The 16,288-nt window shown below is 44.4% G+C and overlaps 1 protein-coding gene across 1 annotated transcript in view; it reads right to left on the minus strand.

Moving 5' to 3' along the window:
• chrna9a (cholinergic receptor, nicotinic, alpha 9a) overlaps window positions 1–10,806 on the minus strand; it is an 83,030-nt gene extending 72,224 nt beyond the window's left edge. The window contains exons 1-2 of the mRNA XM_060915623.1: window positions 10,704–10,806; window positions 6,329–6,474 (exon numbers count right to left, since the gene is read on the minus strand). Coding sequence (XP_060771606.1) covers window positions 6,329–6,474; window positions 10,704–10,806 — 249 coding nt within the window. The remainder of the gene's footprint in view (window positions 1–6,328; window positions 6,475–10,703) is intronic.
• Window positions 10,807–16,288: the final 5,482 nt, after the last annotated feature.

The following is a 16,288-nucleotide window of genomic DNA, read 5'->3' on the forward strand; positions in this document are numbered from 1 at the left end:
TCGAGTGTGGGTGGAGCACAGAGGACGGCAGGACAGCGTTTGGAGGCAGACAGGCGATTTATTTTTACAACTTTTCAGTATGACCGTTCATTCATTCACACGCACACAATTGTCTGGTCCCGGGTTGCGCTCCCTCTCCTCTCTCTCTGCCTCCTTAAATAGGGAGCGGTTACTGGGAAAACACACACACAAACACAGGTTAATTATCCTCAGGTGTCGCGATTCTGCCACTCACCTTCCCCGGCTCCACCCTCCTGTCACAGACCGGCGCTTGACCACGCCCCCGCTGCCACACTCATATAATGTATGTAGCCTCGAAAAATAAGTCTACCCAGTTAATTCCATTGCTTATTATTTACAGGCCCCGGGGCCATATTCTGAGTTTCTTTCTGAATTTGCAGATTTTATCTCAGATCTGGTTATTTCCTTAGACAAAGCATTAGTTGTCGGAGATTTTAATATTCACTTCGATAACCCAGAAGACCCTTTAAAAACAGCGTTTGTGTCCATCTTAGATTCAGTAGGGATTAATCAGAATGTCATATGACTGACCCATAATGGTGGTCACACCCTTGATCTAATACTAACATTCAGATTAAACGTAGACAATATAGTCATACTTCCACAGTCTGAAGTTATCTCAGATCATTATCTCATCTCATTCGAAATATGTCTGAGTAATAATATATGCACCTCACCACACTACTGTATTAAACGTACTTTCACGTCAACTACTGCACAGAGCTTTATAAATGATCTCCCAGAGTTATCAACTTTGATTGGGTCACTGTCAGCCCCTGCAGAACTTGATCAGGCAACTGAATGCTTAGAGTCAACATTCCGCCATACCTTAGATAATGTAGCTCCTCTAAAAAAGAAAATGGTCAGAGACAAAAAATTAGCACCCTGGTATAATGATGACACTCGCACTTTAAAACAGACCACTCGAAAATTGGAACGTAAATGGCGCCAAACAAAATTGGTAGTGTTCAAGTTAGCGTGGAAGGAGAGCTTCCTGAAGTATAGAAAAGCTCTTAGTGCTGCGAGATCAACATATTTCTCCTCCCTAATAGAAGATAACAAAAATAATCCTAGATTCCTATTTAATACTGTAGCAAAATTAACCAGGAATAAGTCCACTATAGACACATGCACACCTGCAGTATGTAGTAGCAACGACTTCATGAATTTTTTTAATGACAAAATTGAGAATATCCGACAAAAAATTCAAACTACTAATTTAAGGTCAAACAATGAAAGTGACCTTGCAGTTAACTATATAACTGTATCAGATCATCAGTTAGAATGTTTTACTCCCCTTAAAGAAACTGAATTACTTTCATTAATCTCTGCATCAAAAGCCTCAGCTTACGTACTAGATCCCTTACCTACATGTATATTCAAACAGATAATACCTGAAGTAATTGAACTGCTTCTAAAAATAATAAATTCTTCTCTTACGATTGGCTATGTACCCAAATCCTTTAAACTAGCAGTTATCAAACCCCTGATTAAAAAACCTAACCTTGATCCCTGGCAGCTGTCTAATTATCAGCCAATATCAAACCTCCCCTTTATCTCCAAGATCCTTGAAACAGCTGTGGCACAACAGTTATGCTCATATTTACACAAGAATAACATTCATGAAATGTATCAGTCAGGATTTAGACCTCAGCATAGCACAGAGACAGCACTGGCTAAAGTAGTAAACGACCTACTGTTGGCGTCTGATCAGGGCTGTGTCTTGCTACTTGTGTTGCTTGACCTTAGTGCAGCATTTGATACCATTGATCATTCCATTCTTCTGGATAGACTAGAAAATGTTGTGGGAGTTAAGGGAATGGCCCTCTCCTGGCTCAGGTCTTATCTAACTGATCGTTATCAGTATGTTGATATAAATGGTGATATTTCTAGACGTACTGAAGTAATGTTTGGTGTTCCACAAGGTTCTGTCTTGGGTCCACTGCTTTTTTCTCTATATATGTTACCTCTGGGTGATATTATTCGTAAACATTGTATTAGTTTCCACTGTTATGCTGATGACACACAGTTGTATGTCTCTGCAAAACCTGATGAGAGACACCAGCTTAATAGAATTGAGGAATGTGTTAAGGACATTAGACAATGAATGCTTATTAATTTCCTTCTGCTTAACTCTGACAAGACTGAAGTACTTTGTACTAGGACCACATGCAGCTAGAAGTAAGTTTTCTGATTACACAGTGACTCTGGATGGCCTTTCTGTTTCTTCACTTGCAGCAGTAAAAGACCTCGGAGTGATTATTGACCCCAGTCTTTCACTCAAAACTCACATTGATAACATTACCCAGATAGCTTTCTTTCATCTCAGAAATGTTGCAAAGATAAGAAATTTAATGTCATTGCATGACGCGGAAAAACTAGTCCATGCTTTTGTTACCTTCAGGTTGGATTACTGTAATGCCTTACTGTCTGGATGTTCCAATAAGTGCATAAACAAGCTCCAGTTAATTCAAAATGCAGCAGCAAGAGTCCTTACTAGAACTAGAAAATATGACCACATCATGCCTGTCTTATCCACACTGCATTGGCTCCCAATCAAATTTCGTATTGATTATAAAATACTACTATTGACCTTTAAAGCGCTAAATGGTCTCTCACCACAGTACCTGAGTGAACTTCTGCTCCTCTATGACCCGTCACGCCTACTTAGATCAAAAGGTGCAGGCTATCTGCTGGTACCTCGTATAGTGAAGGCTACATCAGGGGGCAGAGCCTTTTCTTACAAAGCCCCACAGTTATAGAACAGCCTTCCAAGTAATGTTCGGGAATCAGACACAGTCTCAGCATTTAAGTCTAGGCTGAAAACATATTTGTTTAGTCAAGCCTTTTGTTAATGGTGTTTATGAGGTAAAGGTGTAGATCTAGAGGGTCCTCAGACATAGAGTGTTTTGATAAACTGGGATGTATGGATGCTGTCAGTCCCCACTCGCTTGCTCACTCGAGTTTGTTGACGGTGTAGTGGCTAGCTGCTTTATGTCCCAGGGCTGCCTCATGCCTGTGTTACCTTCTGGCTCTCCCCTTTTTAGTTATGCTGTCATAGTTAGTTGCCAGAGTCCCTGCTTGTACTCAGTGCAATATGTATACTGTTCCTACTTATTCAGGTGACATTGGGCATACCTAACCACCTGCTTTTTCTTTCCCTCCCCCCCACCCCCCTAAAATCTGTCCCTCTGAGTTACATGGAGTCAACAGAAAATCTTTTGGTGGAGACCTCAACTGGCTCTCGTAGCCTGCAGGGAATTGGCCGTCAGACATTCTGTCGCATGTCCCAGACCCGGTGAAATGTAACTGAACTGTCTTGGCCAGCCCTAAGGGTCCCATCTGCATCTCATAATTGCTGAGGAGTGTGCTCCCATCACCCAATCAAGCATCCAGCCAGAGCAGGTCATGATATTTTTTAACCATATTAACATGCCATTGTTGTTGTGTGTTATGCCTGATGTCAAGAGACTCGTCTCTGCGAGCCTACCACACAGATTTAATACTTGTGTCATTTTTAGGGCATACCTAACAACCTGTGTTTTCTTTCTCTCTCTTTCTCCCCCCCTCATCTGTCCCTCTGAGTTACATGTTGGTCCTGGGATTGAGATGCTGGCCTCTTCTTCCCCTCGGACTTGCTTGATCCATCCTGGTGCCCTGTGTCTGGTCGGAGTTTTATCGCATCGCTCCTGTGGAGGACGGCCCCATGAGGACAGTTGAGGGTTATACCTGGAAGATGCTCTGGATTCTTACAGTAATGCTTTTATGGCTGAGGACTACAGTTGACTTGTTAACTTTAGGACTGCAGTTGTCATGAACAGTTTTGCACTCAAGTTTCCATCAATGAAGAGTTATAATATCAATGAAACTGTCTTCATGTTAAAACTGTTAATGTTATAGTCATGCTGTCTGTTGTTGCCCAAATGAAGATGGGTTCCCTTTTGAGTCTGGTTCCTCTCGAGGTTTCTTCCTCATGTCGTCTGAGGGAGTTTTTCCTTGCCACTGTCGCCACAGGCTTGCTCATTGGGGATAGAATAGGGACAAAATTAGCTCATGTTTTAAGTCGTTCAAATTCTGTAAAGCTGCTTTGCGACAATGTTTATTGTTAAAAGCGCTATACAAATAAACTTGACTTGAATTACTGGAAATGTTTAGTTGCAGTTATTGCTGCACAAGGGGGTTACACCAGATACTGAAAGCAAAGGTTCACATACTTTTGCCACTCAGAGGTATGTAATATTGGATCATTTTCCTCAATAAATAAATGACCAAGTATAACATTTTTGTCTCAGTTGTTTAACTGGGTTATCTTTATTTTTAGGACTTGTGTGAAAATCTGATGATGTTTTAGGTCATATTTATGCAGAAATATAGAAAATTCTAAAGGGTTCACAAACTTTCTCAAGCACCACTGCATGAGCACAATACCTAGTGCCTGACGTTACTAATCCTCGTATCTCTGTGTTAACTCACTGGTTTTAACTTTGTTTTGTTTATTTGGACTCTGCCTTTCACCTTACCTCTGATAAAGTTTGTGCCTTGCTCGACCATTGTCTGTTCTACGACTCTGTCTTCACCTTATCTTTTTTTACTGTTTGCCTGCCTGTTTTTAAATAAACACTCTTCCAATGATTACATCTGTCCGCCACTTCTTTACATAACAGCTAGTCATTAGAGTAAAAAATATCATAAAATTTCAATGTACTGTAGTCGTCATCTAATAATTTCAACTACAATACACTGATTTTTTTAAATGCATGCAAGCTTAAGAAAAACCCTCACTTAAAACTGTTTAGATTTTTTTAAAATATTATTTTTAATTTTGGCAATTAAATTTTTTTTTGTCTTGCACACCCCCTAGAGGCAGTCCACACTTGGGAGACCAGGAAGTAGTATGACATTTTTTCTTGCTGAATCAGAGTTGCACTGTTGATGGCATTTTAAATTCCTTATGCACGCATTTATTTCAGAGTGAACATACTCAGATTGATTGAACTAACTCAGATCACCTGTTCTGGACCCGAAAACATGGAGTTTCCCATCTTAGTCTTCATCAACTCAGAGTTCAGGGTTAGGCTCTGGGTTTGTTAAACCTGCTTTCTGGAATACCCCCCAGAACTGCCACTCACTGGATTTTGTTTCTTTGTTTGTTTGTTTGTTTGTTTGTACACATTTTGTATAAAGTCTTGAGAGTGTTGTGCACGAAAATCCCAGGAGATCAGCAGTTTTTGAAATACGTACTCAAACCTGCCCGTCAGGCACCAGCAACCATGCCATGGTCAAAGTAACTGAGATCACTTTTCCGCCATTCTTCATGTTTACTGTGAACATTAGCTGAAGCTCTGGACATGTATCTGCATGAGTTTATGCATTGCATTGCAGCCACATGATTGAATGATTGGTATGAATTGTATGAAAGAGCAGGTGTACAGGTGTTCCTCATAAAGTGGACGGCATGTGTAAAGGCTACATCGGAACATCTCATCTCTCATCTCATTATCTCTAGCCGCTTTATCCTTCTACAGGGTCGCAGGCAAGCTGGAGCCTATCCCAGCTGACTACGGGCGAAAGGCGGGGTACACCCTGGACAAGTCGCCAGGTTATCACAGGGCTGACACATAGACACAGACAACCATTCACACTCACATTCACACCTACAGTCAATTTAGAGTCACCAATTAACCTAACCTGCATGTCTTTGGACTGTGGGGGAAACCAGAGCACCCGGAGGAAACCCACGCGGACACGGGGAGAACATGCAAACTCCACACAGAGAGGCCCTCGCCGGCCCCGGGGCTCGAACCCAGGACCTTCTTGCTGTGAGGCGACAGCGCTAACCACTACACCACCGTGCCGCCCCACATCGGAACATACTCACAAAATAAGAGATTGACAGAGTTCTGCTTGGAACTTTTATTGATAAGGAAACTCTGTTGGAGGGTTGTACAAGCAGAAGGACAATTGACAAAACCTTTGAAGTGGCCTTTAAATAAACCTGTAACCAAAGCTGTGAAATAAAGGTTTCTGACAGAATCGTCACCTGACATATGTTATGTACAGTTTGTGGTTTCTTCAGTGCAGGCAGAAGGGCATAGTGAATGCACAAATACTGTACGTCAACCACAAGAAGACCAAAAGGATGTTGTAGGTGGTGGTATGCTTTGTATTTATCACTGTTGAACTCAATATGAGAGAAAAAGGTTAGAGCTGAGAGGTTTCTCTCCATCTCATCAGGCCAGCTCTCTGCGGTTATTGTTTATGATGTGTGCAAGTGGGTGAACGTGTGGGGCGTAGAGGGTGACCTTACCATGTCTTTGATCTGCGAGAGTGTAATCTGCAGTGTAACATTGAGAGCCTTGTCAGTGTCCTCCACGGGCCTCAGAGCCTTAGAATAATTCTCCATCAAATTGTTCAGAAGCTTCTGAGCATAGTGGCCCTGAGCAGATAGCACCACTGCAGTAAAAGCGAGAGAGTGATGGAGATGGCTTTGCTTTGGTTTTCATATTGAATACAGAGTATAAGAGGTGATGTACACAAAGAGGAAACAAAGAAATTGTGATCGTATTGACAGTGTGCATGCAATGAGAAAAAAATTACAAATTGAGGAATTACAAGTCAACCGTTTTGTTTTTGTGAAGACATGAATTACTTTCAAATGAAAATTGGTTTTATCCATGGAAAAAAATGGCATGCTAGCCAGATAAGAAATAGCCAAGATTTAAAAAAAAAAAAAAAAAGTCATATTAGGAGTAAAACATGTACGGTCATAGAAAAATAATCAATAACAGAGTAGTGTCATTCGTCCTGGTGCAAAGTTCAAATATTCTTACTATCCCAAAACTTTGTTATTATTATTATTATTATTATTATTATTATCTCATATCAGCACATCCTTAACTGTTTTATTCCTCTTATAACCACAACAAGTTGCTCATGATATTTTTTAATAACATGACAAATTTTTTCCCCCTCATTTTCTCCTATTTTGGTCATTTGATATATCCTACCCACTAGCTACTTCTCCCCTATCACAGGACAACTACAAGTCAAGGAGGGTGAAAGCTTGCACATGCTTCTGCATCATTCTATTTAATGAGAGAGAGAGAGAGAGAGAGAGATTGAGAGAGAGAGAAATTCTATTCCTCCCATCCAGAGAGCATGGCTAATTTTGCTCTCTTGGACTCCTGCTCATGAATGGCTGTGGCAAAGTGTTCTTACTCATCTGAGAAATTAAACATCTCTTCACAGAAAACATCACTTTATCAAGAAGTGAAGTGCGTACAGTGGTGCTTGAAAGTTTGTGAACCCTTTAGAATTTTCTATATTTCTGCATAAATATGACCTAAAACATCATCAGATTTTCACACAAGTCCTAAAAGTAGATAAAGAGAACCCAGTTAAACAAATGAGACAAAAATATTATACTTGGTCATTTATTTATTGAGGAAAATGATCCAATATTACATATCTGTGAGTGGCAAAAGTATGTGAACCTCTAAGATTAGCAGTTAATTTGAAGGTGAAATTAGAGTCAGGTGTTTTCAATCAATGGGATGACAATCAGATGTGAGTGGGCACCCTGTTTTATTTAAAGAACAGGGATCTATCAAAGTCTGATCTTCACAACACATGTTTGTGGAAGTGTATCATGGCACGAACAAAGGAGATTTCTGAGGACCTCAGAAAAAGCATTGTTGATGCTCATCAGGCTGGAAAAAGTTACAAAACCGTCTCTAAAGAGTTTGGACTCCACCAATCCACAGTCAGACAGATTGTGTACAAATGGAGGAAATTCAAGACCATTGTTACCCTCCCCAGGAGTGGTCGACCAACAAAGATCACTCCAAGAGCAAGGCGTGTAATAGTCGGCAAGGTCACAAAGGACCCCAGGGTAACTTCTAAGCAACTGAATGCGTCTCTCACATTGGCTAATGTTAATGTTCATGAGTCCACCATCAGGAGAACACTGAACAACAGTGGTGTGCATGGCAGGGTTGCAAGGAGAAAGCCACTGCTCTCCAAAAAGAACATTGCTGCTCGTCTGCAACTTGCAGACAAACTGTGGACAAGCCAGAAGGCTATTGGAAAAATGTTTTGTGGACGGATGAGACCAAAATAGAAATTTTTGGTTTAAATGAGAAGCGTTATGTTTGGAGAAAGGAAAACACTGCATTCCAGCATAATAACCTTATCCCATCTGTGAAACATGGTGGTGATAGTATCATGGTTTGGGCCTGTTTTGCTGCATCTAGGCCAGGGCGGCTTGCCATCATTGATGGAACAATGAATTCTGAATTATACCAGTGAATTCTAAAGGAAAATATCAGGACATCTGTCCATGAACTGAATCTCAAGAGATGGTGGGTCATGCAGCAAGACAATGACCCTAAGCACACAAGTCGTTCTACCAAAGAATGGTTAAAGAAGAATAAAGTTAATGTTTTGGAATGGCTAAGTCAAAGTCCTGACCTTAATCCAATGGAAATGTTGTGGAAGGACCTGAAGCGAGCAGTTCACGTGAATAAACCCACCAACATCCCAGAGTTGAAGCTGTTCTGTATGGAGGAATGGGCTAAAATTCCTCCAAGCCGGTGTGCAGGACTGATAAACAGTTACTGGAAATGTTTAGCTGCAGTTATTGCTGCACAAGGGGGTCACACCAGATACTGAAAGCAAAGGTTCACATACTTTTGCCACTCACAGATATGTAATATTGGATCATTTTCCTCAATAAATAAATGACCAAGTATAATATTTTTGCCTCATTTGTTTAACTGGGTTCTCTTTATCCACTTTTAGGACTTGTGTGAAAATTTGATGATGTTTTGGGTCATATTTATGCAGGAATATAGAAAATTCTAAAGGGTTCACAAACTTTCAGGCACCACTGTACATCTTTTTAAGCTGTTTATGTGGCGTCAGCCATGCACGTCACTCTGCAAGATATTACTATACAAGTGATTATGTAAGCATGAGCACATTTATAGATAAACCTGTAATATGTCTTGCAGCTCAGCTGTAACTACAACAAGCGGCTTTTATAGAAAATTAATTGATACCTGTTGACCAATCAGATATAAAGACAGTAATTACATAACATTCCATATTTATGTAAATCTTTAAACAAAATTAAGGGAGGAAGAGAAACTTTAAGAAGGCACAGTTAAGAATGAGTGTGAACTAAATATGTATTTTTCATCAGGGTGAATAAGGTGTATATAATTTGCCCTGAAAATTAAATACATGGCCAAAATACTGTATAAATACAAAATGGATTACATGTAGAACCCTCATGGGTTTTTCAACGTATGTACCACACTACAGCAGAGTGTTTTAATTACCTCTTTATGAAGCTAAAATACTAAATACTAAGCATAAATACTAGGACTTGTCCAGGGTGTACCCCGCCTCTCGCCCATAGTCAGTTGGGATAGGCTCCAGCTTGCCTGCGACCCTGTAGAACAGGATAAGCGGCTACAGATAATGGATGGATGGATGGATGGATGGATAAATACTAGGTTTTTTTAAAGCACAAACTAATAGTGAAAGAGGAGATATAAACAAGCATGGCAATCTCATACTCACAGTAAAACATCATCTGCTTTCACGCATACATAAAATAAGAAAGCTAATCACTACTCACCATGGAATCGCAGACTAATAAGAAGCCCAAGAACACAGACTTTCATCTTCCTTACTGAAATAAGGCTGAAAAGACCAAAACAAGTTGATGGTGTTTATTTGGTGTCTCAGTAGTGGCTATCCATTGTACCGACTGGATTTTTAAAAAAATAAAAAAGATGTGAATTAGGCCTCTTAACAGTTGAGACAGGTTAAGGACTGCACTATCTACAGAGTGCTCGGGTTGAGGCTGACTTTACAGCACACTACATACAGAGCTCAAGGCCTGAATGTCAATCTCTCTGTCTGTGGAACAAGACCCGGGGTATCACATAGCACTCGTGCACATACACACACACGCGCGCAATGAACACGAGGTGAGCAACACAGGGAGAGTAAGTAATACAGGACAAACACTAGACAAAGAAACATGCTAAAACCAGGAAATACAGTGCTCATTAGGTGCAATCAGTGACTGCTATGTGGTATGTGATCAGTAGGATCTTGTGATGTGCAGGGGCTGATGGATAGTGTAGTCTGGTCCTGATTTCAGTGCTAACATAAATACAGTATTAATAATGACTTATTCCAACACCGGTCAGCTTTCACAATGACTGGTTTTGTCAACTGTCCAGTTTTTTGTTTTTGTTTTTTTAATTTTAATATCAACTGTCATAACACCTGAGTAAAGTGTACATTTTTGCTGACGCTAGGCTACATTTTATGGGAAGCTATCACCGAATGATTAGAGAAGCAGCTTTGGGACCAAAAGGTCACCAGTTCAATTCACTAGACCAGCAGGAATGGCTGAAGTGTCCTTGAGCAAGACACCTAACCCCCAACTGCACCCCAGGCTGCTCTGGGTATGTCAGGGTCCTGTTGTATGTCACTTTGGATAAGAGCATCTGCTAAGTGCCTGCAATGTAGTTTTCTGTAACTAGTCTCTGGTGTTCACAGACATCTTCAACACCTCACTGGAGATGTGCCATGTGCCAGCCTGCTTCAAAGCCTCCACCATTATCCCTGTCCCCAAAAAGCCAAAGATCACAAGATTAAATTACCTACAGACCCATCGCCCTGACTTCTGTGGTTATGAAATCCTTTGAGCGCCTTGTGCTTTACCACCTCAAAGCCATCACTGACTGTCCTGCTCTTGGACCCCATGCAGTTCGCCTACAGACCCAACAGATTTGCAGACGATGCTGTCAACATGGCTCTTCACTTCATCCTCCAGCACCTGGACTCCCCAAGAACCTATGCTAGGATCCTGTTTGTGGATTTCAGTTCCACCTTCAACACTATAAATCCTGCTCTTCTGCAGGACAAGCTCTCCCAGCTGAATGTGCCTGACTCCACCTGCAGGTGGATTACAGACTTCCTGTCTGACAGGAAGCAGCAGGTGAAGCTGGTGAAGCACATCTTTGACTCCCTTACTATCAGCACTGGATCTCCCAAGGCTGCATCTTCTTTCATCTACTCTTCTCCCTGTACACTAACGGCTGTACCTTCAGTCATCGGTCTGTCAAGCTCCTAAAGTTCACAGACAACACCACCCTCATTGGACTCATCTCTGATGAGGAGGAGTTTGCCTACAGGTGGGAGATTGACCATCTAGTGTCCTGGTGCAGGAAGGACAACTTGGAGCTCAATGTTCTGAAGATAGATGATTGTAGACTTCAGGAGGAGCTCTGCCACACCCTCCCCCATCACCCTGTTTGACTCCCCAGTAACCTCTGTGGAGTATTTCTGCTTCCTGGGCACTACAATCACTCAGGACCTTAAGTAGAAGATTAACACTTGCTCTCTCACCAAGAAAGAACAGCAGAGAATGTTCTTCCTGTGGCAGTTGAAGAAATTAAACCTGCCAATGATGGTGCACTTTTACACCACCATCATTGAGTCCATCCTCACCTCCTCCATCACTGTCTGATACGCTACTGCCAGGGACAAGGGGCAGACTGCAACGCATCATTTGCTCTGCTGGGAGGACGATTGCCTGCAATCTTCCATTTCTTCAGGACCTGTACCCTGAGGAGGGCAGAAAGGATTGTGGCTGACCCCTCTCACCCCAGACACATACTTTTTGAGTCACTCCCATTTGGTAGGAGATTCCAGTCCATTAGAACTAAAATCTCATGCCATAACACCAGCTTTTTCCCCACTGCATCTGCCTCATCAATAAGGCCAGAGACCCCACTGATTCTAACATCACACTTCCAATCTGTAGCATTAACACACTTTGTCTCTGAACTGTGATTTTGCATATTTCATGGTCATGTGATGCATCTTCAGTCTGTGAACTTTATTGCACATTCCAGCACACACTGTACAGCTTGGCTATTTGTGGCAGCGGGGGCATGGCCAAGCAGCAGCCTATGAATGGAAGGCGGGGTCGGGGAAGGTAAGTGGCTAAATCATTCCACCTGCTGTCAATTAATGTGTGTGTGTGTGTGTGTGTGTGTGTGTGTGTTACAGGGATGGAGCATAAAAGAAGAGAGAGAGCAGAGAAAAGGGGCTCCCTCCCAACCACTAGCATGTGTGCGTGTTGAGTGAGTGAGTGAGTGAGTGAGTGAGTGAGTGAGTGAAAGCTGAAAAGCAAAAGCTGAAAAGCTCAAATAAAGTGTGTGTGAACATCAACTCTTGCCTGCCGTGCTTCTGTGCTCCACCCACATCAGGAACTGCTACAGTGGTGCCGAAACCCAGGAGCACAGAAGGGAACCACTCCATGGAGTCCTCCCCATTCAAAGAACTCATCCTTGCCCTCACTACCACCCAGCAGAACCAGCATCAAGCACTGATCACCCTCCAAAAGGAACAAGAGCAACACTTCGAAGCCTTGATGCTGGCCCAGCAGGAAGATTGCCAGGCATTCTGGCACCTGCTCGCGTCAGTAGGGGCATCTACCACCGCAGCCGGCACCCTCACGAAGATGGGCCCGCAGGACGATCCAGAAGCGTTCCTCGCCCTCTTCGAGCAAGCAGCCGAGGCGTGGAGGTGGCTGCTGGAGCAGCGTGCAGCACGCCTCCTCCCGCTTCTAACTGGCGAGGCACAGCTTGCAGCCGACTGGGTATGCTGACCTGAGGAAAGCCATCCTGCAGCGGGTCGGCCGCTCCCCGGAACAACATCGCCAGCGCTTCCAGACGCTGGCAATGGAGGAGGTCGGCCGGCCGTTTGCATTTGCCCAGCAACTCCGGGACGCCTGCCAGCTGTGGCTGAGGGCGGAAGACAGTGACGCCGATGAGATCATCGATCTCGTGGCACTGGAACAGTTTATCTCTCAACTTCCGGAAGGAATGGCGGAATGGGTCCAGTGTCATCGCCCAGCGTCGCTGAAATGAGCCATCGAGCTGGCGGAGGACCATCTGGAGGCGGCTCAGACAGCAGGCAGACAAGGCACCTCCCCTCACTTCTCTTCTCTCTCTCTCTTTCCCCCCCTGTCTCTCGTCCCCCTCCCCACCCCGTCCCCCTGCCACGGAGGCGGCAGCCAGTTCCTCCCCAGCTGGCCCGTCACACCCATGGTGTCCTCCCATCTCCCTCTTCCATGTCTGTGTTGTCTCCTCCTCAGGTGAGTGACACCCATAACACCAGTGCAGAGGGAAATCCTGGGCCGGTGTGCTGGCGTGGCAGGGAATCGGAGCATCTCCAGAGTCAGAGCTCCGCAAGGGACGTGGGAGCTGTAATCGGGATTCCCGACGTGCCAGAAACCACCCCCGATCAGGCCGGAACATATCGCATACCGGTAAGTGTTCAAGGGGATACATATCATGCTTTGGTGGATTCCGGGTGTAATCAGACCTCAATTCACCAACACCTGGTGCAAGGTGAGGCATTGGGGAGAGCACAAGTGGTGAAAGTGTTGTGTGTGCATGGGGATGTTCGCAATTATCCCTTAGTGTCTGTCCGTATTCTATTCTGGGGCCAAATGCATAGAATAAAGGTGGCGATTAGTCCTCATCTCACCCACTCATTGATTTTGGGTACTGATTGGCCAGGGTTTAAAAAGCTGATGGAATACTGTATTTAACACGTAGTGGGTCCTGCACTAGTAGGTCACAGGAAGACCCCGGTGTGGCATTGACTGGAGAAGCTGTCACAGAGCCATCTATGTCAACACCGCGTCAGAGTGAGGAGTAGCCCGCTCCTCCTCCCTCTCTCGGGGATTCACTTGGGGATTTTCCATTAGAGTAGTCACGAGATGAGACTGTGCGGCATGCGTTTGACCAAGTGAGGGTAATCGATGGTCAAACTCTTCAGCCAAGCGTGGCACCAAACTTCCTTTATTTTGCTATTATTAAAGATAGATTGTACCAAGTGATGCAGGACACTCAAACTAATGAACAAATAACCCAATTGTTAATCCCAAAGAGCTGCAGGAAACTCGTATTCCATGCAGCTCACTTTAATCCCATGGCTGGACACTTAGGGCAAGATAAAACACTAGTCCGAATAATGGCCCGGTTCTATTGGCCAGGGATTCGCGGGGATGTCTGTCGGTGGTGTGTGGCATGCCGTGAATGCCAATTAGTAAATCCCACGGCCACTCCAAAAGCACCTTTGCGCCCTCTTCCTCTAATCGAGACCCTGTTTGAGTGAATTGGGATGGATCTCGTCAGGCCATTAGATTGGTCAGCACGGGGATATCACTTTATTTTAGTTCTGGTGGACTATGCAACGCGATATCCGGAAGCAGTGCCTCTCTGCAATATCTCAGCACGCAGTATTGCGGAAGCGCTCTTCCGCTTTATCTCCCAGGTTGGTATTCCGAAAGAAACCCTGACAGACCAAAGTACTCCGTTTATGTCACGCACACTGCGCAAACTGTATGGGTTATTAGGGATTAAGTCTATCCGCACCAGCGTCTATCACCCACAAACGGATGGCTTAGTAGAGCGATTTAACCAAACACTCAAGAACATAATCTGGAAATTCGTAAGTGAAGATGTGCGTAATTGGGATAAATGGCTTGAGCCCCTGTTATTCGCAGTACAAGAGGTCCCGCAAGCCTCCACGGGGTTTTCTCCCTTTGAATTATTGTATGGGCATAAGCCGCGTGGCATTCTGAACGTGCTATGGGAAAACTGGGAGGAGGGACCTTCACCTAGCAAAAACGAAATCCAGTATGTTCTTGACCTGCACGCAAAACTCCACACCCTCACGCACCTAACCCAGGAGAATTTGCAGCAGGCACAAGAGCGTCAAAGCTGGCTATATGACAGGGGCATGCACCTTAGAGAGTTCACACCGTGAGACAAAGTGCTCATATTATTGTCTTCGTCGAGCTCCAAATTAGTCGCCAAGTGGCAAGGGCCCTTCAAGGTCACATGGCGAGTTGGGGACGTTGACTATGAGGTGAGGTGAATGGATAGAGGCGGGGCATTGCAAATCTACCACCTCAACCTTTTAAAATGCTGGAATGAGGGAGTCCCCGTGGTGTTGGCTTTGGTAGTTCCGGAGAAGGCAGAGCTGGGGCCAGAGGTGAAAAAGATAACATCTCGGACCACTCTGGTCCCTTGTGGAGACCACCTCTCACCGGCCCAACTCACGGAGGTAGCCAAGTTGCAAAAGGAATTTTCCTATGTGTTCTCGCCCCTTCCTGGTCATACCCACCTCATAGAACACCACATCAAAATGCCCCTGGGGGTGGTAGTGCATAGCTGCCCTTAGCGTTTGCCTGAACACAAGAAAAAGGTGGTTCAGGAGAAACTCAAGGCCATGCTCGAAATGGGCATAATTGAGGAGTCCTACAGTGACTGGAGCAGCCCAGTGGTCCTGGTTCCCAAGACCAATGGGTCGGTCTGGTTCTGTGTGGACTATAGAAAGGTCAACGCGGTGTCTACATTTGACGCATACCCAATGCCTCACATTGATGAGTTGCTTGATCGGTTAGGCGCTGCTCACTTTTATTCAACACTGAATCTAACAAAAGGATATTGGCAGATCACCTTGACTCCTCTATCCCGAGAGAAAATGGCCTTTCCCATGCCGTTTGGTTTACACCAATTTGTCACGCTCCCTTTTGGGTTGTTTGGTGCGCCCGCTACGTTCCAGCGGCTTATTGACAGGGTCTTCTGCCCTCACGCTGCCTATGCAGCCAGCTGTCTGGATGACATAATAATTTACAGCCATGATTGGCCGTGGAACTTGGAACACCTGAGGGCCGTTCTAAAGTCACTGAGGTGAGCGGGCCTCACTGCTAACCCGAAAAAGTGTGCAATTGGTCTGGTGGAAGTATGGTATCTTGGGTTCCACTTGGGTCATGGGCAGGTGCATCCCCACATTAACAAGACTGCAGCAATTGCAGCCTGCCTGAGGCCCAAGACCAAAAAGGAGGTGAGACGGTTCTTGGGGCTGGCTGGCTATTATCGTAGGTTTCTACCTAATTATTCGGACGTCACCAGCCCACTAACCGATCTCATTAAAAAGGGGGCTCCAAATCCGGTCCAGTGGATGGAGCAGTGCCAACAGGCCTTTCCTGAGGTAAAAGCTGCACTGTGTGGAGGGCCACTTTTGCACTCCCCTGACTTCTCTCTCCCCTTTATTTTGCAGACTGATGCATCGGACAGAAGGCTGGGGGCCGTTTTGTCCCAGGAGGTGGAGGGCGAGGAGCGCCCCGTGCTGTACATCAGCTTGAAACTGTCGATGCATG

Source organism: Neoarius graeffei, chromosome 3 (genome assembly GCF_027579695.1).
Source record: "Neoarius graeffei isolate fNeoGra1 chromosome 3, fNeoGra1.pri, whole genome shotgun sequence".
Lineage (NCBI taxonomy): Eukaryota > Metazoa > Chordata > Actinopteri > Siluriformes > Ariidae > Neoarius > Neoarius graeffei.